The sequence below is a fragment of the Delphinapterus leucas genome, chromosome 20 (assembly GCF_059928025.1).
Source record: "Delphinapterus leucas isolate spDelLeu-1000000601 "Yukka" chromosome 20, BTC_Dleu_Yukka2, whole genome shotgun sequence".
Lineage (NCBI taxonomy): Eukaryota > Metazoa > Chordata > Mammalia > Artiodactyla > Monodontidae > Delphinapterus > Delphinapterus leucas.
Genome location: NC_143148.1, coordinates 53,264,439 through 53,289,390, shown reverse-complemented (window position 1 = coordinate 53,289,390; position 24,952 = coordinate 53,264,439). Strand labels below are relative to the sequence as shown.

Below are 24,952 nucleotides of genomic sequence, written 5' to 3'. Positions count from 1 at the left end.
GGTGGGCTTCACAAGGAGCCCAAGCAGAAAGGGGGGTGAGCCATTTCCTTCCTCACGGGTGGCAGTTGTGCCTGACACAGGAGGAGACGGTGGTGGCGAGTCAGGGGGTGGTACCTGGAGGTTATCTGTGATGTTCGGAGCCCAGAGCTCTGGTAGGAGCGCCAGGGAGGTTTGGAGCCAGCGAAGGTGAAGGTCGTGGAGATGCCACGTGGAAACTGGCTGACTCATTGGTGGCTGAGGTGCCCCCAGGGATCCCCCAATGCTTGAGATGTGAAACCTGGCTGGAGAATCAGCTTTGGCTGGATTTTCCAGGTTGTCTCCTTCCTCGTTTTGTTTTTAGTCGGGATTGAGGCATAAGTCGACTGCCGTATGACATCCTTTTACTTCTCTCCCTAGCTCTTCCTCTGAACTGTGGCTTTGGGTGGCCTGGGCTTGGCCGTCGAGGAAGATTTCAGGAAGAGAAAAAGGGTAGACCGACAGTGTTCCTAAACTCCTAGCCCTAACCCCTCTCTGGGGGGCTCTTGTTGTAGATTTCCTCATCCTGGAGGAGCATTTCTCCAACTTGAATGGGAACGAGGGTCCCTGGGAATCTTCCTAAATGCAGGTGCTGATTCAGCAGGTCTGGGGTGGGGCCCCTGAATGACCGTTGTGTGTAAGTGTCGGGGGCAAAGAGCAGGGGAGGACAGAACGGGAGAAGGGCCCACCCTGCCTCGTGGAGAGCAGCTTTACTTGCCGCTGTGCATGAACAAGGGTCTATTCCTAAAGCAAGGTTTAAAGACCACTGGCGTAGATTATGCCTCACTTTACACTTCGTCCCGTCCAGATTGCTCTTTCCTTCCCCTTAACTTTGTAAACCCCTATTCCGCCTTTAATATCCAGCTCAGATGTGTTTGCTTTCTTGAATGCCTCCTTTCTTAAACACCAAGCCTTTATCAGTCCTTTTTCTGCATGACATTGGCACCGGCCCTCACGCATACTTCTTTGGTCGCCATTATCTCACTGTGTTGAAAATGTATTCTTTGCACACCTGTCTCCGTTCTACACTAGGAGGTCGTTGGGGGCAGGGATGATGTCACCTATGTCTGCTCCTGGGCGGAGTCATTACTGGTTACATGCTTGCAGAACGAGCACGACCTGGTTAATGGTTCCCTGATTAAGAAGCGCACCTTCTTTCAATTCTCAGATGGAGCCAGTGTTTTTATTAATTTGAAATTTCATAAATGGTCATTCATCTCTGCTTGCATCTCCCAGAAATTGCTGGGCTTGGCAAGAGCAGGTAAACATGTTCAGATAACATCTTCTTTCCTCTCCTCCTGACATTACTGACGGTGTTGTGCTTTTTTTTTTTTCTTTCTTTCTTGGAGACACTAGACATTCACTTTCCCCCTGCGTCCCTGAGATATGATCAAATACCCAACCGGAAGGTTCAGAGTTTGTGAACAACTTAAAGTTGGTGTTGGATAAAGGATCTGGCTGACAGCACCATTTGGGGCTTTGTAATCTGATGAGGCTAGCGCCAGCGCAGTCCCCAAAGGTCTGGGACCTGCTGACACAGGCCTCCCATCCATGCTCCACAAAGGGTGCAGCTGTGAATACTGGGACCTATTCTCAGAAGCTGGGCCTTCTGCTCTCCTGGCATTGACGGGGGTCGGCGGGGGCAGGTATTTCCTTGGAGCTGGTTCAGGAAGCGGAAAGTACAGATGCAGAAGGAGGCCCATGACAGTCAATGAGCTTCTTTAATTCATCCTGCAATCTGAATTGAGAAGTTTTAAAGCTTCTAACTGGTCAGAATCCCGTCTTGAGTGTCCTTGGAGGATGTAGCTAACTATGTCCACTTAAAAGGCGCTCATTAACTTGATGGACCAGTCCCATGATCCAGGGAACAGTGTTTCTAAAATACGGCCCGGGGGCTTCCCTGGTGGCACAGTGGTTGAGAGTCCGCCTGCTGATGCAGGGGACGCGGGTTCGTGTCCCGGTCCGGGAAGATCCCATGTGCCGCGGAGCGGCTGGGCCCGTGAGCCATGGCCGCTGAGCCTGCGCGTCCGGAGCCTGTGCTCTGCAGCGGGAGAGGCCACAACGGTGAGAGGCCTGCGTACCGCATTAAAAAAAAAAAAATAGGGCCTGGGTGGGAATAGAGATGTTGACTACCCCACAGACTGAGTACCCACCCTGTGCCACATTTTCTGCCAGGCACTTGGGTAGGGGTAAGAATAAGGTGGTTTGTGTCTTTAAGCCTAACAGACTGCCAAATGCATAACTTCTCTTTACCGGATTGTTGAGTCAATGCAGACAGTTACTACAGACCAGAAAATCAGTCTGATGGATTGAATGGATCCATCAATCCAGACTAAATAGAAAAGCTGGTTATATGTGTAGGCAGGGTGGGGAGGGGAAAGGAAGGAATGGTTCAAACAGGTTACGAATGTGGACGGAATGGGAGGGGGATTAAGCGTAGTACAAACCAGGTTTCTGTTTAGACACAGTGGGAGGGGGATAAAACATAGGCTTGAGGAACATACAAAACAGTAGTTGCATTCTTGATGGGGAGATTGGTCCTACGAGCAATTCCTGATATGATGACATTGCATGAATGGAATGGTAGTCTGACATCCTATAGACCAGATGGATGGTGGGTTGTTGGGGATTTGAGGGGTTTGGTGAAAGAATTAGGAGTAATTGCCCTGATGAACCCCACGGAGTATTGTTAAATGTCAACACTGTGACACTGATCATATTTATAACAAGAACATAATTGCTGTGATGGTCATCTCCCAGCACTTACTGGTTCTCTAGGTAGTACTTATGATGGTGATGATGACAGCAGCAACTCCCCTTTGTTGAACATCTACTTAGTGTCAGGGGCTTTATATAATTTCTTTTTGTCTCCCAGCAACCGGCCATGTAGAAGTTATGGTAAGGATTCTAAGGTTCAGAGATGTTAATTTCCTTGTCACGTATCTGCTGAGTCAGCAACGTAGGCAACAGGTGTGCCCGAGACAAGTATTGGGGTTTTGGTGCCTCCTCTGACACTTAACACTTGCTTGAACTTAGGCAAGCTGTGAAACTCCTCTGAGGCCTGGTGTTCCTGTCTGTAAATTGCGCTGTTGTGAAAATCCAAAGTGCCTGTCACTGGTAAGTCATCAACGAATGTCAGCACCTGCTGGTGTTCTTTTCGTTTCTTTTCTTCCTCTTCTTCTTTTTCTTTCTCTTCTTCTAAAAGTAATAACACTTTTAAAAATTTTTAAATTTTAAATTTTAAATTTGAGAGAGGCCCACGGACCACAAAAAAAAAAGTAATAACATAAATAATAGTTTTATTATTACTATTACTATTACTTATTGATGGCAGGGCTGGCTACCAGACAGTCTGGCTACAAAGCAGCATCCTTCCTTCAGCACCACGCTGCCTTCTGGGGGCAAGGGGGTGGTAGGTTGTCAGGTGAATCTGTACCTTACTTCTTTATTCCTTTTGTCTCTCTTATGACTCTGCCAATTCAGATACTCCAGGCCACCCGGAGAGGTGCTTTGGGAATGTATCTGCCTAGAGTCCAGGTGGCCTGTTCTCTTTCCAGCCAATGACAGAGGCAGAGGCCACTTTCCAGGTGGGAATGAACTAGAGTGCCTGCTGCCCAGTTAGAGGGGCATCTCAGTGCCACACTCCCACCCAGAGCTCTGCCTCCTGGAGTGTCCAGCACTGGCCTCCCCCGCTGTATTGCTAAAGCCATGGGGCATGTTTTGAAGCGGGGGAGTGAGAGACCGCAAAACATCTGTTCAGGGCCTCTGATTAACACACGCTTTTGGGGGGTTACTGGGCTCTTTGACCATGTCTGATTAAAGCAGCCGGGGGCGACCCAAATATAGCCCCAAAATGTTAGCTAAGGACTTTTGGGTTTCAGGCAACAGATAAAACCCACTCTGGTAGTGTACACAAAGGGGAACACTGTGTTGAAGGCATTAGAGGAGTTTCGTAAACCCAAGGGTAAAAATATAGCTGAGGACCTCGAAGGCTGCCGGGAACCCATGGCAGGAACACTGTTCTCACCCTGCTTGTGATGCACAGCTGCTACATCCCTTCCTTCCAGGAGGCTCTCTCTCTCTGCTATCCCTCTGGGAAAAATACGGCCTCCCCAATGCCCCTGTCTTTGTGCACAGGTCCGGCCACATGGAAACTTCCTCTCTGACTCTCTTTCAAATCTAAATACCAAGGAAGCATCTCTCATTGGCCTCGTCTGGTCAGGTCACCACCGACAAGCTTGATTGAGTTGCATGCAGATATTAAGAAAAATCAATATAGGAATGTGGCAATGCTTTTTTTAAAATGGGCCTTTGTCCCTTCACTCTACTTAAAAAGAAATTCTAGGGTATAGTTGATTTACAATGTTGCATTAATTTCTGCTGTACAGCAAAGTGAATCAGTTATACATATACATATACCCACTCTTTTTTAGATTCTTTTCCCATATAGGTCATTACAGAGTACTGAGAAGGGTTCCCTGTGCTATATAGTAGGTCCTTATTAGTTATTTATTTTGTATATAGTAGTGTGTATATGTCAATCCCAGTCTCCCAACTTATCCCTCCCCGCTGCCCCGTGGCAATGCTTATTAAATGATAACTAAAGGAATTAGACAGAAGTGTGAACCCAGCAGGATTATAACTCTTTAAATCCATTTTTACGTATGGTTAAAGAGTAGAAGAGGCCACAGTGAGATGTGTTCAGTGACTTATATTCTGGTAAACTTGGTTTATTTGGCCGCTATTGCTATAGTTAATCATAATAATTGGTACCTATGCTGTACAGTGTAGCTCAGGAGGCAAGGCCACTGTGGGCGGGTGTTCTTCAGGTTTGTAGGTGAGTAAACTGAGGTTCAGAGAAGTTGGGGATCCTGCTAACAAATAAGTCGAGTCAGACTGTAGGTCTCGTGATCTTTCAACTGCACCATCTTTACATCTCATGGTGTAAAGTTGACCAAAGAAAGAGAATTCGAAAATCATTTATGCACGCAGCAGGAATGTTCAAGGTTGAGGGCATCAAGAGAGGCAGTCCTGAGGTCATGTGTGGTGAAGGGAAGAAGGAGAGGAGGTTTCCCAGAGTCAGAACCCAGGAGGAAGTAAGAAGGTTGAGTCTTTTTTTCTCTGTGTTCAGGGTGTGGCTGAGCACAAGGCCAACCCAACCCTCTATGTCAAATCTTGCCTAAGAAATATACAGAAAAGTGTTACTGACCTGAAATATTCCAGATCCTAAAAATACCCAGAGCTTCCCTGGGGTTGCCTGAACTTCCATTACTAGAGATGGTTTCATACTGAGGTGGGAGTCTAGACCTAGGATCTCCTAGGATTTGAAATACCACTTTATTTTTTGTTAAGACTCCTCATTGGAGATGTTTTCACTACTCTGAAAGCTCTGTTATGGCCCCAAACATGATCTACTTTTTCTTCAAATGGGGAATGTAAGACTAAATATTGCTTGACTGAATGACTATCTCTGGTTATCTTTTCCTATTCAAGGGCATATATTACGTATTTTCTAAATTCAGAAGACATATTGGGGATAATTGTAATTTTTCAAAGACCAAGAGAGGGTGGGGGGGTGGAGAATCCAAATCTTAGTCTATGGTGATTTTTGCTTTGGAAGAGGCGATCTGGCCCCAAAGCCAGAATGCAACCAGTGAAAGTGGCTTTGAGAGGCAGGCACCTGCTGGAGCTTTGGGCAGGCTGCCGCTCATCCCCTTCTCAGATGGTCCTGCTGTTCAGTGATGAAGATTTGGGAGCTCGTAATGCTAATGATGTGTAAATGCATTTCAGTTATTTTATTAAGCTGGTCTTTCCAGGTTCATTCTCATTAATATTGATGGTTGAGATATGTTCCTCCAGAGAGTCTGCAAATAGCTCTCCTATTGTTCAGGTAAAGTTTATAGCCATTCGGACTAAGGGGAGGCACCAGTGAGTCCAGGCTTGTACTTCTCGTAGGAAATGAAAACTTTATCAATGGTTTTGTATGAGTGTGGATCTTTATAGATCCAGGCATCTCTTAGGTTTTTTTAAATAAGAGTTAATTTACTGTGCTGTTAGGAATCCAAGCGGAATGTGAATGCCTCTGTGCTGGAAGGCAGAGAGGGGTGATACAGATTCCCCAAGATTATATCCTCCTCCATTGTCATTGGCTTTGGCAAGTTCTATACCACAGTCTCGGCCTCTAGCAAAGGGTTACTGTCTCCTCTGGATGCAAAAGTGCAGGCAGGACCACAGCAGAGTTCCCTGCCAAGTGGGATGAGACTGGGATGGAAGGGTCTCCTTGCACAAAAGAGCCCACACAGAGCCCTGGCACTTAAAGCAGCGGCATCTGCACCTGCCAGAGGTTTCCCACTGCTACGTCTCAAATGGGGCTTGAAATTTCTGGCTGGGCCAGGAGGAAGGAAGTGGCTTTACCACTCAGCCATGTGTCTGCTGATGAGCTCTGGGTAGGCTGGGGAACAATGGGGAGATGACAGATTTAGGGATTGGAATCAGATGTTACTTCTGGTACATTTTAAAACAATGCACTAATCTCTACCTCCTCAAAATAGTTTTTTTCTGGAGGGTATGGGGGGGTCTCACAAGAGCATGAGCCCCCTGATAAGATCATGAGGACCAATTCCAGAGGCTTGACCAGTTCCGTACAAACTGACATACTTGATTCCTGAACAACACTGGACGTCAGGCTCAGGTGAAATCCTCACCTGTAAAACCAAGGCATCAGATAGATGATATCGGTGATCCTCTCCCTCAATAGTGCATTTCCTTCCTGCTTGGACTCTTAACAGGATGTTATTTACGTTGGAAATTGTCAGCACACATAGAAGCTGTGCCTGGGCGAGTGGGTATTCTGGTACCCAGACCTCACTGGCTGAAGGATGAGTTTGGGTCCATGGTGGTTTGTCTGGTCTCTGAGTCATGACAGAAGGAAGGGGAAGCACTCACCTGTGACCCAGACCTGCTCTTGGGCTGAATTATAATTACAGGCTGCATCTGGGTCCAATCAGGAGGGGCTCAAGGAGGCTGCGGAGCAGATGGTCCTGGGGACTCCAGGGAGAACAAATACAAATTCGATACCACCTAGAGGGGGAGAATAGAACACAGGGGTTTTAAAAACAGCTGAACAGCTCGAGACGTGACAACCAAATGCAATATGTTACCCTTGATAGACTCCTGGATTAAAAAAAATATCTATAAAGGACACTATTGGGACCATTGAGGAAATTCGAACATGACTATATTAGATGATATTATTGTATCAATAATAATAATTTCTTAAGTAGGGGTTATGGGTGTTTTATATATATATATATATATATATATATATATATATATATGGGGAGGGAGGGAGAGACATGAACCAAATGTTATAAAATATTGAGTTGGTGAATGTGGGTGAAGCTTATGTGGGTGTTCATTCTCTCCTCTTCTGCAACTTTGAAGTTTTTTTTTTTTTGTGGTATGCGCGCCTCTCACTGTTGTGGCCTCTCCTGTTGCTGAGCACAGGCTCTGGTCGCGCAGGCTCAGTGGCCATGGCTCACGGGCCCAGCCGCTCCGCGGCATGTGGGATCCTCCCAGACCGGGGCACGAACCCGTGTCCCCTGCATCGGCAGGCGGACTCTCAACCACTGCGCCACCAGGGAAGCCCAACTGAAGTTTTTTAAAACAAAAAGTGTGGGGAAAATGCTCGAAAGTCTAATACGTGCTATAGTATAGGTTCTCCATCCTGCAATCTCTTTGATGTTTATTCATCTCACTTTTTTAGAAGAACTCACTTCTGCTGTAATTTAAGCTCATTTCCTCATTTGTTCTGTTCTCTCCGGAGATAGAGACAGCATCCTCCTTGTAAATCTAGGGCTCAGCTGGCTTGATGATGTGGGAGAACCCCAGGGCTGTTCCCGGATGGAACTTGTATTTATGTGTGTCTTGGGCTACTCTCCTCACTACCCCAGTAAGACCCACTGTTGAGTAACCGCAGTGGATCTCAGCCTGAAGCCGCACTGCGAATACCTGGAGAGCATTTTCAGAGTATATTCATGTGGGTCCCACTTTCCAGGGGCACTGAGATTTGCAGTGGGGTGCTGACGTCTGTTGCGTGGATAGGCTTGACTGTTCGGCTTCAGCCACCATGGTCCCTTTCAGCCTTGGCCCGTCTCCTCTACCATCACCACGTGGAGAGTAAACCCCTTTCACCTGAGGGATTTGCCTTGGCCCTTCTTTTCTGCTCGGACCACTGTCTGCTTGGGTTGGGCTATTGTAGCCTGCCAGGATGCAAGCTGGTGCCATGGCAGTGGCAGAACTAAACTTGTCCTGCACCATTCCTCACTCTTGGCTTGTTGTGGAGTTGTGGGAACTTAGGAGGAAGCGTCTGTGGACCCCCATGCAGGGTGACTTGTGTATCCTGACAAGGATCCTCCGGAGAAGGAGAGGACCAAGGCACAAAGGAGGAGAGGGGCTGCAGCTGTATCCATAATGTTTATTTTTTGGATGAATCTCAACAGCATTATGCTGAGTAAAAAAAGTCAATCTCCAAAGGCTACGTACTGTAGGATTCCATTTATATAACAACTATTTTGATATGACAAAATTACAGAAGTGGAGGACAGATTAGTGGGTGCCAGGGGTTGGGGGGTTGCTACAAAAGGGTACCACGAGGAGCTCGGGTGGTGATGGAAATGCTCTGTATCTAGGCTGAATCAATGTCCATTTCCTGGTTGTGATATTGTAATATAGTTTTGAAAGATGTTGCCGTGGGGGAAACTGGGTAGAGGGTACACAGGATCTATGTTATTTCTCACAGTTTCACGTGGATCCTCAGTTATCTCAAAATAAAATGCTTAATTAGAGAAAAAAAGAGGTTATAAGGCAAACACGGCAAAAGATTAACATCTATTCTGTATGGGTTGTGGAAATCCGTTATATTTGTTCTACCATTTTCATTATTTTCAGAATGTTTGAAATATCTAGTAAAATAAATAAACCCTCTGGAGTTCTCTAGGCAGCTTTTGACGTGTGCATCCTTCCTCAGGACCCACTCCTGGTCCCCTCATGCTGGTGTGATGGAAGGACAGGCCTGAGGAGTTTCGCAGGGGGCAGCACTGACCCAACTGAGAACTGCCCTCTTGACTTCTTACCGTCCTCGTTTAAGCTGGGAAAGCACCTATAACTCCTTGAGGGCTGGGACGCCCTGCTTCCCTCCTAGCCCCACTCTGCTCCACTGAAACTCCCTGGCATGTCAGTGAAATGGGCAGAATCACACTTATTCTAATTCTTGGTGGCCATTACTTCTAGACGAAAAGAACTGTCTCAAGGAAGGCTGTCTTCTCACTAGAATTCTTTGGTTTTGTGTATCGTAAAAAAATGAGGCATACATACCAGAATTTATTTATTATCTAGCTAAATCACAAATTTACAATACATTCGAAATGGACTAAATGAGACATGTAGAAGAGTTTAAATGTAAAAATAGAAAGGAATATCCAAAAGATCATTTAGATTGGATTATAATTTTAGGAATCTTTAAAGAGTGAAGTGTTTCAGCCTGGAGTCCCAGGACAGAACTTGGCCATTGCAGGTCTATTCACATGGATTCTGAATGGCAATCAGAAGATATTCCTTATCTGTGGAGAGATATGGACAAAGTTAATCCACCCTAAAAATTAAATTTAATAAATGAATACTTCAGCTAATCTGCTTTTCTCTTCAACACATCACTTGGACCTTGTGTAGACCAGTGGGCTCCCAGCCTGGCTGCACACCAGAATCACCTGTTGAGCTTTCAGAAAATACCATTACCTGGGGCCAAGCCCCAGAGGTTCTGTCTTTATTCGTCTGGGGTGGAGTCCCAGGTATCAGTCTTTTTTTTTTAAGCTCTCCAAGTGATTCCAGTGTGCAGCTTGGGTGAGAACACAGGTGTAGGGAAAGCTTTATTTAGTTTGGGGGTAACTCTGATTTTACAGTTGTACTACAGCGAAATTTGTTCTAGACTAGATTTAGGAACGTGAGTCCTGTTTTACACTGACGTCCACTAAAACTGTGAATGTACCTCCTTCAAGGAAAGAAGTATTTCTGTGGCTGCTGTCTTTTGATAGCCCCAGTGAATGTGCTCTACTCCAGGGAAGGTTTAAGACCCTACAGACCTTTGATCTGCCCTCTACGTTATCCCCTGGACAGGAGACATTTCTCCCACTCTTCAGAAAGTCTGTGTGCTAAGTTCACATAACAGGAAACCTACACCTCCTAAATGGTTTGATTACTAACAACAAAAACAAATGGGCAAAATTCAGTGTCTTTACCAATTTCACGGAATTTTCACATTCAAACTTATTCATTTTGTAATTGAAGAGCATTATGTGTCATATTGCATGTTAAAATCCACACTCCCCGTCTTTGAGACAAAGCTTTTATCCAGTAAAGTAGAAAGATGCCTTAAAAAATGAAAAGAAATGCCAAATTACCTGGAGCTACCATGATTTCATGTTTCTTTGATCTGATCCTAAGAAAAGTTAGGTCGTTCTGAGGATCAATGTCACGGACTGTGCTCTTGGCTTTCATGGTCAGCTGATGAAGAAGACCTGCATATTGAACTGTTGTCGAGTTGTCCAAGGTCGTTCGGATGGGAATGCCTGGTACGAGATTTAATTTGGGGTTAAACATTTTTTATTTTGATTATAAAAGTAATATGTGCATCGTAGAAATACTGGAAAATACTGTAATTGTAAAAAGGAAGAAAAAGTGATGGCTCGTATCACTCAAAGGTAACAATTTTATTTCCTTCCAATCGTTTTGCCATTACGTGGATTTTAAAATTTAGTTGCATCAAACTATAATTACATATTTGACTGTTGCTTTTTTCTTCATTTAAATTATAGCATACAAGCTGTCCTTGTTGACGATGCCATCAACATTATTTTTAATGGCTGTAGACTTAGTATTTTTTGGGATATATCATAATATAATCAACCCCCCACTGTTGGATTGTTAGGTAGTGTGTTTTTGTTTTTGTAGCTAATGGTGATGAACATTTTTGTACACAAGTCTTCTGGAAGTTGTTAATTGATTATTTCAGTACTAAGTTAACATATTACTATACAAAATGCATTCCCCTAAGCATCCTGTCTACGGTGAGTCCACTGTGAAATGCTTGGTCTGTGACATGGTGCTAGTTTCTCCCCTGAGGCCAGAAATAGAAAGGGGATATCACTGCACATGCTAGAGGGTGTATCAAAAGGGATTTTCAGAATTTCTTTGTAACTTCCTCATATGGTATTTTGCAAACCTTAATTTTTATGCTAGAAAATACAGCAACAAAGACTCTGCAGTTTGGCTGGGCATTCCCTGGTTTGCACTCACTCTTGGTTTAAGCATGATTAAATTTGGCTACTTGTGTGCTCTATTGTTTCATTATATGAGTTTAAAACAGAAGCTATTAATTTAACTGGAAAAATCTAGCCAGACGAATATGCAAGTATAATTCAATTCAGTTCATATCAGTCCAGCTCCATTCAGGTCACTCAGCGCTTATTATGGAACAGGTGCTGTGCTAGGTATTTTACATATACTATGTCTAATCAGAACCGGCCTTCATATTATTTTGAAAACTACCAAATCAACCAGGGAATTCCAGGGATCTGATTTGCAGATGTGCCTTGCTAAATTAGGGAGACATACGAAGGTGAATTTGGGATCACTGTCAAGTTCCTCAAGAACCTGAATTAAGGCCAATCAATAAAAAAGGCTGACCTGGCTCTCTTGGGTTTTCCCTCAGAGAATGTAGCTCCAGAAACTGGTAAACAAGATGAGTGCTTCTAACTTGGGACTTTACCTGTTTTTCATGAAACTTTTTGAGAGCCTCAACTCTGACTTTGAAACAGACTAATTTCTTTTTAAGAAAGCCATTCTCTCCAGAGTAGGTCTTGCCAAAGAAGGCAACTGACAGTATTTACAGGAAAACCTATTTAAGTAAGGTTTTACAGAAAAGTTGTTAATTTCTGTATTATTGTTTCTTGGCCACTTTTTCTCCAGAAGTCAGTTCTGTCTTTCACAACTGATGAACCATCACAAGGCATGTGTCTTTAACAAGCAGGAAACAAGTATAGCAAGCACTCAACCTTTCAAGGGCACTTTTTGACCAAACAGTTTTATTTTGCATCATGAAGAGCAACTACCTACAAAGTCTGCATTTCTCAGTGTCAAAAAAGAAATACAACCAGAATAAATTATTCAAACTGTAGATGACAGGATTATGAATCAGATACTCAGGCCTACTTAGTCAGTCTATTCATGATCCAAGTCAATAAATAAAAGGGCTAGCCTTTCTGAATAATAAGTGCACACCGTGGAAACTCTTGGAGTTTTTCATATCCACTGTAGACCCTTGGAAAAAAAAAATCAATCAACAAATATTTATTGAGTTCTTGCTTGAGACTATGTGAGGTAATTAAAAAATAATTTATTAGGAAGTAATTTTAGCACATAGTATAAAATTCACCAACTTCCCCTTCTGACAGGTAACCACTGTTCTCAGTTTCTTTGGTGTCCTTGCAGAGATATTCTAAGTCTATTCCAGTATGTTTGTGTTTGTATTCTTTAACTGTATCATTTTCTATTCTGTACCTTAACTTTTTTCATTTAATACACTCGGGAAGTTGTTCCATTCAGTCCGCATAAGGCTAGGTCATTCATGTTAATGTCTGTGTAATGTGACTGTTGAATGGATGCTTTGTAATACATGTAACTAATATATCTTCCTGACAGGCATTTGGGCTGTTCCCAATTTTTGACTTTTATAAACAAGGCTACAGAATATGTCTGTGTGCATGCCATTTCACATTTGTATATATGTGTAGGATAAATTCCTAAAATGTACCTTCTAGAACAAAGAGTATATATTCTATCTTCCTGAACTTATGACACTACTTTACAGTATGACTCATCATGATCCCAGTAAGCTGGTATTCTTCAACTGTACATTTGGTTGATAGATTATATTTCAAAAATAAAAGGAATTGGCTGGATGGCTGATAAAACCTAATGAAACTCAAATGACGGATTGTTAGAAATGTCAAGAATATTTAAAATTAAGAGTCTGCAGAAATCAGGCTTATATACATAAGAATATATGACAGATATGACTGTCTGGGAAACAAATATACATGTTCACCAGTATCTAGTTCTGTGATCAGAACTGCAATACTGTAAACAATGAATTATTTTGTAAATGGGAAACCATTGTTAACAAAGAATCTAACAAAAACCTATACTCCTCAGCATTGGGCGAAATTGGTAAGTCCACTTTATTGTCATGAATAAGAAGTCTATGTTTCAATAATAGTGAAACCAAAGGACACTATTTAACATGGCAGAGGATGAGATCTAAATGGATAAACGTGGGGTAGAAGGCCTACCTAGCCACAATTAAAACCTAAAAATTTGTTAAAATGATTTGCCTAGAACTAGTGGACTAAAGCCATGGGTACAGAACAAGAACACATGAACACTAGCTTAGTTAAATATTTTCAGTGTTAAATTTCATGGGACTTCTGAGAGCTGCAAAGCTGCACCGTAATACATAGCACTTTCATCTACAATTGACTAGGCTGTTGAGATGGAGTATTTCATTTCATTCTGGTCACACAACTTATACCATGTGCTGTTAGTAAACATCCTTGTCATATCCTCTGGTTGTTAATAATCCGACCATAAAAATTAGCCCCTCATTTGTATTTTTGGGAAGAAGGTTAATTTGGCTTTCAGAAAAGTGCCCTGAATCCTAACACAACCTTATCCTAGTAGAGGTTAATTAGAAGTTAATGGGTATTAAAAGTAGTATTTTGTTGCCTTTGGATGAGAAGAGTGTTAATTGAGAGACCTCAGGAAAACAAAAGTCATTTTTAATTCTACCACTCAGAGATCATCACCGTAACACAGCCCTGCCTTTTCTTCCATATTTCAGAGTGTATGTCTGCCTGGCCGTATTTAGGATTAGAAGATGCTGGCTACTGCTTCGTCTCCTGCTTTTTTTCATCTAATATTGTGAGTAGTTTTTCATGACTCTAAATATTCTTCAACATTTTAAATAGAGTAATGGTTCACTGAGTAAATATTATATAATAAGTTTAAAAATTTCCCTACTGTTGGGCTTTATGTACTTGTCTGTTTATTTACTGCTATTATATATGGTGCCTCCGTAATACCCTTTGCACCTAAATCTTTTCTTCATCACTTCTTAAACAAATTTCTAGGGGTGGAATTACAGATCATAAGGTATGGATATTCTTCAGACATTTGATGCATATTGCCAGGAGTATGTACTTTAGACTAAGTCTTCCAAAGTAACACATTAGATACATTGTCCAGGGTGTCACAGGTGAATGCACCTGGACTGGGTTGAATAGTGTCCCCTCCAAAATTCAAGCCCAGCCTAAACCTCAGAATGTGACATTATTTGGAAATAGAGTCTTTGAAGATGTAATTAGTTAAAATGAGGTCATACTGGATCAGTGTGGGACCTAATCCAACGACGGGTCCTTATAAGAAGAGAAAACAGAGCACAGAGAGGAGAACGTACACGATGATGGAGGCAGAGACTGGAGTGATGCACCTACAGACCAGTCAACAGCAAGGATCTCTGGAAATCACCAGAAGCTGGGCAGAGGCAAGGAAGGATCCTCCTGTGGAGCCTCTGAAGAGAGCCTGGACCCACTGACACTTTGATTTCAATTTTTAGCCTTCCAGAACTGAGAGAAAATAAATGTCTAATCTTTTTTAAGCCACTAAGTGTGTGGTGCTTTGTTATGGCAGCCAAAGAAAACAAATAAAGCATCTCTGTGAAGTCACGCAAGTAACCTATCTTAGGGGGTGTGGCAGAGTTTATGCAAATGCCTGAAACTAAAATCAGTTCAACCAGAACCACGGACTTGGGCTGGACCGCTTCCTGGAAATATGAGGCATAGCTCTTGACTTTCCTGTAGGCTGATGTTAAGTCCTCTCCCTCCTGATCACTCAAGCTGGGTGAATTTATTATATTCATTTGACACTGAGTTTATTAAAATTTTATTTTATTATTTTGTAAAACACATCAAATGTTTTATCTGTACAAATAAATCAAAAATTCCCACATTCACAGAACTATTTAATTACAATTCTGTTAAGTGTTAGGTATTGTGCCAGGCACGTGACAATTATTATTTCACTTAATTGTCACAGTCACCAGTAAAGTAGGTTATTTTGCATTTTTAATGATAAGGGATTGAAGTTTAGAGTTTAAACAGACTTTCAGTGGGTAGTTGCTCACTAAATATTTATTGATGGATTTGCTCCAGAATAATGATTAGCTATGAGAGTCTGTTGCCAAGCACTGAGCTGGTGATGTACGAAATCCATGGTTGTACCATGGACTGTGTGAAGTAGCTACTCTTATTTCAACTAGTGCTCTGGGGTTTGTGGCACCTCTTGCCCTTGCAAATGCCTCAATCAGCAATGAAGCCAGCAGAAGCCTTTAAGAGGCTGCCACCATAGCTGAGCATGGAACAGTGTGCCAGAGAAAAGGCTTTGGGGATTGTTAATAGGCAAGTCTCTGGTATATGTCTACAGATTTCATAGGTGGAAACGTATTGGCCCTTCTTAAACTATAACCACAAAGACTATACTATAAATTACATTAAAATTAATTCTCAAAGATTTCATTAACTACGGTAAAGGAACAATTTCTTTTAAAAATGAAGATTGAAACTCTGTACGCTTTACAATGTTAAAACGAAAGCAAACTGCCAACAATGGTATTCTTTCTATCTTCAATATAATAGTTTTATTGATACTCCTGAAATGTTAAAAAAGAGTTACCAAAGCTTTAAAAATTAGACAATGTGCAGCATTTCTTAGGAATATATAGGCGTTTTTAGGCATGTCTTATTAATGTTTATCTCCCTACCTCTTAGCAGAGTTCTTGACATGTAATTAATAGATACTCAATAGATGTATGATGAGTAAATGCTCTGGCTAAAATATACAAGATATACTTTTGATTTAAAATTCCAAGATGTTTGCCTAAGGCTTCACACAACAAACAGGCTCTTGGTCGGCTTCTGCCTGTCAAGAAGGCAGCCTGTGAGGTGTTTACCTTCTGCATTTACAACCATCGTTCCTATAACCCCTTTGTGGCTCTGGATCCTCTTGAGGGTTTCCTCCACCTCTGCCTGGAAGAGATCAGGAAGAAAATTAACCAAAGAGTCTTTGTGGTGACCCCAGTCTTAATTAGAGTAATGTTCTGAAAGACCCCTATTCTCCAATCTCCTTAAACTAAGATTTAGAAGCTCAGATTTTTGGAAGAGAGCTTTGAAATTGTCAGGTCCCATATGCAAGCCTATGTAAGACCCTCTACGTACAACCCTGACAAATATCTTGGCTTGAACTCTTGTTGAGACAAAAAGCTTCTTGCCTCACAAGAGCTCACTCCATTTTTATCTGTCTCTATTTACTGGAAAAGTATCCTATGTTGTTGAACAGAAATCTGCTCCTGGTCATCTTTCATTCATTGATCTTTCTGTATTCAAGTGAAAAATCTCTTTTCTACATTATAGATTTAAAAAATATTTATAGAGCTGTATCACTGCCTCCTTCTGTCTAAAAGCATCACTTAATGAGAAATCATATTCTCAGTTCTAAATGCCACCTAATTGGGAGTTCAGATGGTTAAATTCAAAATATTCTGTAAAAACAGTGTATTCCAGGATTCTACTGGTAACCACAGCCTGGATCTCAGTGCAAGATGAACGTTCAACCATGAGTGATTATGTTGGAACCCCACTACTGGGTTTTAAACTCAGCTTTCTGAATCACATGCATAGAGTATATATATTGTACCAGTTTCTTGCCTTCTCCAAATGCTAAAATCAAGAATAATTTTTTCCAGCCTGCATATTTTCCATAACTGAGTAATCACTGGATATTCTGAATTCAAACAGTATTCTGCAGAGTCTCTTGATGAGGATTTATGATATATTTTTCTTTCCAGCATTGTACAGGTGAACGTTATGTTGCTTTAGTCAAAAGACAGTTTTCTTTTGTCCCTAATATGGGTGGGAGCACTTATTTCCTCTTTCCACCACTATAGCAGGTGTTTTCTAAATTTCAGGCATTCATGTACTAGATTTATAATTTTTGCCATTATGAATACCATCTATATTATTTACCCAGCACATTCTTAAAATTATTTCACTGCTAAAAGCTTAAATGCATTTTAAAAGGAAATTATACATCATTACCACAAATGTAAGCCTGGTATCATTTGTCATAGGCAGAAATAACCATAAAAACAAACGAAACAAAGAGAGAAACATATTGTTAAATTTTACCCCAATGAAAGCTCTGAGCCTGAGGTCTGCCCTTCAGGTGAAAAATCAAAACGACCAAAGGATAGTCGTATTAACGACCTAACAGTGCCAGAAACTCTCTCCTGGATATAGTCTAAAGGCTGAAAAAAAAAAGAGGAATAACTTTCTCCGATGTGATTCACTTTTGGTTCATTTTTGGTTTTCTGAGCCATCTTAAAGTAGCAACTAACGTCTGCATCTCACGTTGGGAAACACTGAACTTAAAGCGTAATAGCTGTACAGAGATCAATGACTTACTACAGTTTTCTGCCATCTGTAAGACAACGTCCACAGGTCCTTACAACCGCTGCCCTCGTTCTATCTTTTCCTGTTTTACTTCTCTCCCAAACGCCTCTCGCTGATCTTCCCGGCCTTTCCCTCTCTTTTCCCAGGTGTTTTCTCCTTTGGTGATTTTTGAGCCCCCCAATACAGTCTCTTAATTCCCATCGCCAATTCGCTTTTCATTCCTTTCTTAAAAAGAAACTCTGCTTTCACTTTGTTCTTTTTTCTTTCACTTTGTTCTTTTTCAAACCTTCTCCATTTTCCTTTTCTTCTCCTCCCCCTCCCATTCCTGCTGCCTCTTTATTTCCCTTTCTTCTCTCTCAATAACTCCTTCTCCCCTCTCTCCATTTCCTTGCGTTCCTTGTCCCCTCTCTTTCTTCCCTCTCAGGGTGATTTTTCTCTTCTCCCTCGCGCCGCTCCCCTTTTCAAACTTGCCTCGCCGTCAAGGAGATTTCTCCTTCCCCTCAGGATCTTTCATCCCCTCCGTATCTCTCTTCTCTTTCTCGATACCCTCCCTCCACAAGTATCACGCCTCAGAAGTCACCCCCCCAGATATCTATGCCCCAAGATAGCTTCCCCCATCTAGACATCATCTTCCCTCCCTCCACGGTCGCCCTCTGGTCCCTCCAGGGTCTCCGTGTCACTCCTCCAAGAAGCTTCTGGAGACCCCAGCCTTCGCCCCGGCCCCGGGCCCGGCCGGGCCTGGGTCGGCCCCGGGAGCGGGACAGCGAAGGTCCCCTGCCGGTCGCTGCCCTTGGAGCGGCGGGTCGCGGACAGAGCCCCCGGATTTACCATCGCGCGGGCGGCGAGACTCTGAGCTCAGTTCGTAGCCACCGCGGCCCGCGATGTCAGCAACGCTGCCAGCCGTTGCTACGAGACAGGGGAGGAAGTGACCTCCCGGAAGCGTGGGTGCCCGCGCCTGCGTGCGCGCGAGTCGGGCCCCTCCGGGCTGGCTCTTCCGCCCCGAAGTGGCTTGACGCCTCCCGGCCGCCGTAGGCGGAGGCTGGGGACCGTGGCTCCGAGCGCTCACCTGGGGCGCGCCCGGCCCGCGGGCCGCTGGGCATGAGGAGAGCTGAGGGGCTTAGGCCAGGCTCCGGGTCATTCGTTCGTCCTTTCACTCATTCATTCCTTGAGGTACGCGTTCGTGTAACCGCCACTTCCCCGTTCAAGAACGATATATTGACCACCTACCCCGTCCTGTCCCCTGGGCCTGTGGTACATTCAAGCGGGGGAGACAGACGAAATGCGACAAACGAAGCAATACTGTCCAAGTGTGATACCTGCTGTGGAGCAGATAAACCGGGGTGGGTCCTTGTGACTCCGGGGTGATATTGGGTATAGCCTCAGCTGCCCAGTGACCCTCGGCGTATTTCCTGTGGCGCTGCCTTGTGCAGGGGTTTGTTTCCCCCGCCCACCAGGGGCAGTTGTTTTTTTTAAATTAAAGAAGAACTATACCGCAGTATGGAATAGTACAATCATGTATATATCCATCAGTTCACAAGTCCCCACCTCCCAAACCGTAGGTGAAGCGCCATCTTAAGTCTTAGGTTGTCATGTGTTGTAGCACCCCCAAGCCGCTCTTCTCTCAGTTGGAGGGTTGCTGCTTCCTAGCGATTTTGTTTAATCCATCAGGAGCTTTATTTATTTTTTATAAAGTTATTTGCCCACCCTTCTGAGTTGCTGAAAAATTGCAGGCGGTAGTGCGGGAGGTTCTACAAATCGCCGTAGAAGAGCGGTCCACCGGGTGTTTAAGGAACTGATGGAGGAGACAAGTTAAAGATCAATTAGGGATGGTTAGAAGTCCCTTGATCTTTTGAAGGGCATTGGATATATCTTTGTAGCCTAGGAAGAAGAAACCAACTGCGTGTGAGGGCCAGTAGGAAAATTTTGTGGTTGGGGTCGTCCTGAAGACCTGGGGTTTGAAGAGGACTTTGATGACTAAACTCTAAGTACTAAATGCAAGTGGTGAGGGGGGCGGATGCATCTCCGTAGGGGCGATGCTATAGCGACTCCCTATAATACTGATTCAGTTTGTGCTTCTATTTCCAGTAAGCAGCCTCACACCAAACAAGGCATGCTTATTGCTAGGAACGTCAGCTAGAATCTGAATAGGTCTTTGTCAGGGATGCTCTAGAAGAATTTCAGACTTGGTCGTTTGGGACTAGATGATCCATTTCAACCTGGAGTCTTATCATTTTATGATGTTATGTGCAGAAACACTCTCAGAAGCTCTAGTTCTGCTGAATTTTTTTTTTTTTTTTGGTGGAGGAGGTGATCCTGGTCACTGTCATTTCCCCCCCCCTCTTTTTTCTTTCAGAAACTTATGCTTCTCAAAAAGACAAGTCACAATAGCTAACTCATGCCCATTGTCACTCAACACTTGGAACTCCAACCGAGATGATTAGGAATGGGCAACTAAGATTCTGGGGGAGGAGTCTGTTGTGTGTGTGTGTGTGTGTGTGTGTGTGTGTGTGTGTGATCCAGCTCTGCACTGATTGCTTATACCGCTTTTCAGTGGTAAAAGTGTAGGCATTTACAGCAATACTGGCTGAATTGTATAAATACAGATTCTTGGGCTCTCTGGGTGTATCAGATCCAGGAGATTCCTACTTGATTGTGCAGCCATTTGTTTTGCTTCCAAAAATTAGTGGCAGTGCACCGTGTTATCTCTGATGTCAGTCAGCTCTAATGAAGGAACTGACTGCATATGCATGGGGTGTGAATCCCCTCGTTTCTGGAGTCAGGGTGTCAAACTCATTCAATAGCTGACAGCTGTGATTAGAGCAAAGAAAGACTCCAGCGTGAAAGGCACTGGCAGGAGTAGCCAACTGCAGAAAAAGTAATAAGGAGTACCCAAAATGACTTCCAATCAACAGTCAAGTTTGACTCACTGTGCACAGGAAATCAATGAGGAGAATATGAGCCATTTTCTCTTTATCAATTTTCACTTCTAATTATTCCTTGGAGGTAGCTTGGTTTAGCTTTTATACATTTTTGGGGACTATAGTGAATATCCGGAGCTGTGCTGTATAAAGTATCTTGGCAGCAGCGTCTGTCATGTTTCCTACCCCATCCTCAGTACATGGGAACCCCTCTTTCCCTTTTCTCTTCTCCCATCCATCCCCTCACCACTTCTTTTGACCCACAGTAAGTGCTAAGTAACTTTGAAATAAAGAGAAAGCATTAGTGAATAATACTTTTTGCGACCCACAGTAAGTGCTAAGTAACTTTGAAATAAAGAGAAAGCATTAGTGAATAATACTTTTTGCAAGTACTCTGAAGTGACCCCCAAACTCGTGGTCCATGTGAAGATAGTCTACTATTCTTCACATATAATTTTGTCAAAGAGAGATGATTGTCTTCTGGGGTCTTTGATAATTTGTTTCTGTTCTCTGCTTAATCTGAAGAAATCCAGGTGACTTCACGAGCTAGAGTTTTCTCTTGGGGTTTTCTGTACTACTCCATATAGAAAGTGGCATTCCTGCTAGTTGGCAGATACTAATACTGAGCCATGGAATATATTTTGTGCCCATTTTCTCATAAGATAAGGCATCATTTGTCAACTTAAACAGAACTTCTAGTGCTCTACTGGTTTTGCTTAAAAAAGTGTACACTAGATTCTTTGAAAATGTCTCTTAATACTGAGGCAGAATCAGAACATGTCAGTGATGTCAGTATTACACACAACTGACCCAGTACCATAGAGTTACAGAACTGCAGATTTAGGGTTTCAGAAGATCAACCATTTTCTACTTCTTATTAGGACAAAGGCATCCTGTAGGGTAATTGTTTCCAGGACTGAAGTGTAACGTAAGCATTTACTTCCCATAAGGGAATCTTTGTTGGAATTAAATGGTTTCCTAGAGCACGGAATTTGGATTTACATGCAGGTAGGGTTGATGTTTCTAGGTGTGTCTGTGAGTAAAATAAGTTCTCAGGGCTTCTCTTTCCTCGTTTATAAAATAGGAAAGACAGTATCTACCTTACAGAGTTGATGTGAGGTGTCAAAATGCTTGGTTTGTGTCAGGTGCCCAATATGGATCATTTAACCACATTTCTTTCTTGTGTCATTTCTTTCTATTGTATGTCCTTCCTTATTCTCTCCGTTCGTTTTCTCCCTTCTCTCCCTCCTTCTCATCTTTCTCTTTTTCTGGTCTTTTCCTCATTACTTCCTTCCCATTTCTTTCCTCTCTTTTTTCCTGACTACCTTCACTTCAACCTCCTTTTCCTTCATGCACTCCCTACGAGAAAATCCTGAATTTGTATTATTGACTTTCCCCCTGAAGAATATCTTTCCCTTTGTTTTCTTATTCCCCTTCCCCAGTTCTTCAATTAGAATGTCCATCTAATGTAATCCATCTACCTCTCATCTCATTTTTTCACAATTCCCATTTTTAAACTTCTAGCTCCAGCAAGCAGTTCCCATCTCTGTGCATTGCACTCAGTAGATATTCTCAGAGTCCTGGGGTTGAGGGAACACTGTTTTATTTCCTGGTCTGTTAGTTTTGTTCAAAGAAGAAAGGACTGAAGGGAGCAATAAGGAAGCCATGCTCTTTATTCCTGATAATTCAGTCCTTTTCCTGATAATTCAGTCCCAAGGTCTCTGATATACTCATGTATATATTTTTCAAGCTCTCTGATCTACTTAGTTTCAGAATTACTTTCATTGGTAAGTATAACACAGAAAACAGTTAGGTGCACAGAACAAAAGTTAGTTGGTGAGTTACTAACAAAGGCCAGGTGCATAAAAGAAAACATACAGTCAGTGAGTTACCACAAAGTGAACTCCCGTGTAACCCCCAGCCAGGCCAGTAAATAGAACACTTCCAGAAGCTTCCACATGGCCATTCCCAATCATTACCCCAACGTTGTATGGCCTGAAAAGCCTAAAATATTTACTATCTGGACCTTCACCGAAAAAACTTTCTGATCTCTGTAATAGACTGTTTTTCCTCTCTTGAGTCTTCAAAATATGTTTAATGGTTGAAAACAAAACATTGTTCAAAGTACGTAAATGTAATGTGTAAAATAACCACAACATAAAGTGGGGAGGCTAAAGGGATGTATTCTTACATTCTACTTGAAGTGTTCAAGTATTGATTCTAAGTGGACTCTGAAGTGAGGTGTATAATCCCTAGAGCAACCAATAAAAAAAGTATACAAACAGATATAGTAAAATAGCATAATAGATGAATTACTAAAAATTGTTCAAATAATCTAAAAGAGAAAATGGCAAACAGTGGAATGGAAAACAAATGGAGCAGTCAGAAAACAAATGATATCATTGTAGAATTAAATTCTGATATATCAATGATTACATACCAGTTAATGGAGAGATTGTCAGAATTCTTCAAAAAATGACCAGTGATTTCTACTTTTGGAAAAATGGAATAGATGTACATTTCCCTTTTCTTCCCATGGAATATAACTGAAAATCCTGGAAATTATATGTACAAACACAAGAAGACTTTGACAGATGGAGTAAATCAGTCAGATTGCCTAGGGACCTTGTGACCCAAGGAATGACATAATTGTAAGTTACCTGGGTTTCTTTTTTGCCTCATCTGTTCTAGACTAGGAACTGAAGAAGCTGGTCACCCAGAAATGCCAATAGTCACAGAAATTTTAAAAAGCACCGAGACAATCCAACTCTGGAGCCAAAGGACCAGGAAAGGGCCAGCCAACAAGATAGAAACACTTAGAAAATAACCACTCTATTCCAGCCAAACACTAGTAAAGTCCAAGTGGAGAGTATAGACTTCCACTCTCACCTTGCTGTAATCCCCCCAGTCACCACTAGGGTATTGTCAGAGAAGGCTGAGTAGGTAGTTGGTACTTTTCATCCTTCTGGATAACTGCCCCCTGCCGTTTCAGTGAAGTTCATGTGGAGACCCTGGACTGCCACCCCATAATAGCATATGAATAATTCCATTAAACAGTTAAAAGAAACCAACAAAAGGCAGAGATCATGAGAGTGGATTAAAATCATGACCTAACTATATGCTATGTGTAACTGACTTCAAGTATAACATAGGTATGTAGGAAATAAAAGGATGGAAGAAGATATATCATGTAAACATTAATCCAAGTAAAGCAAGAGTGGTTATATTAATCTCAGATTAAGTAGACTTCACAGCACAGAAAATTACCATATATAGAAAGGAAAATTATATAATGATAAAATGGTCAGTCCATAAAGAAGTTATGGCAAATCTAAAAAGGTATGCATCAAACAACAGACCTGCAAACTATGTAAAGCAGGAAGCGACAGAATTAAAAGGATAAGTAGACATATCTTCAATGATAGTTGAAGACTTCAACACCCCTTTCTCAACAATTGATAGAAGAATCACAGAAAGCTCACCAGGGATAAAGAACTTGACATCACCAACCAACAGAATCTAGTTGACGTTTATAGAACACTCTAACCAACATCGGCAGAATATATATTCTTTTCATGTGCCCACAGAGCATATACCAACATAGAGCACATCCTGGGCCTTAAGACAAACCTCAACAAATTTAAAAGAACTAAAATCAAACAGAGTATGTTCTCCAATGGCAGTGGAGTCAGTCTAGAAATCAGTAACAGAAAGATAATAATAAAATCTCCAAACACTTGGAAAATAACACTTTTCTAAATAATGCACGAGTCACGGAGGGGATCTTAAGTAAATAAATACAGTGAACTGAATGAAAATGAAAATACAACATATCAAAACTGTGGGACACAACTGAAGCAGTGATGAGAGGGAAATTTATAGCACTAAATTATTACATTAGAAAAGACAAAACATCTTAAATTAATCATGTGAGCTCTCATATCAAGAACCTAGAAAAAGAAGAGGAAAATAATCCCAAAGGAGGCAGAAGAGTGTAAATCATAAAAATAAGAACAGAAATAAAAAAAAATTTTAGACAGGAAAAAAAAATAGAGAAAAATCAGAGTTGGTTCTTTGAAAAGATGAATAAAATTGACAAACATCTAGCAAGATGGACAAAGATAAAATGGGAGAAAACACAAATTAGCAGCATCAAGAATGAAGCTACATACTTTTCAGAGATAAAAAAGTTAGGGAACAGTATTAACAACTTTGCATACATACAGTTGACAACTTAGATGAAATGGACCAATTCCTTAAAATCACCCACCAAAAAATCTCACCCAGTTTGAAATAGATAATTTGAATACCCCTGTACCAATTTAAGACATTGAAGTTATAATTTGAAAATTCCCCAAAAGAAATCTCCACTGGAGATTCACCAAATAAATCTGCCAAATG

The 24,952-nt window shown here is 42.1% G+C and overlaps 1 protein-coding gene across 1 annotated transcript; it reads right to left on the bottom strand.

The window, feature by feature from the left end:
• Positions 1-9,387: 9,387 nt before the first annotated feature.
• On the bottom strand, positions 9,388-19,000 carry DYNLRB2 (dynein light chain roadblock-type 2). Its single transcript, XM_022583131.3, has 4 exons — positions 18,950-19,000; positions 16,136-16,211; positions 10,473-10,640; positions 9,388-9,635 (listed from the first exon to the last, which is right to left on the bottom strand). Exons 2-4 carry the CDS (start codon positions 16,152-16,154, stop codon positions 9,592-9,594), a joined length of 231 nt encoding a protein of 76 aa, XP_022438839.1. The 5' UTR covers positions 16,155-16,211; positions 18,950-19,000; the 3' UTR covers positions 9,388-9,591.
• Positions 19,001-24,952: the final 5,952 nt, after the last annotated feature.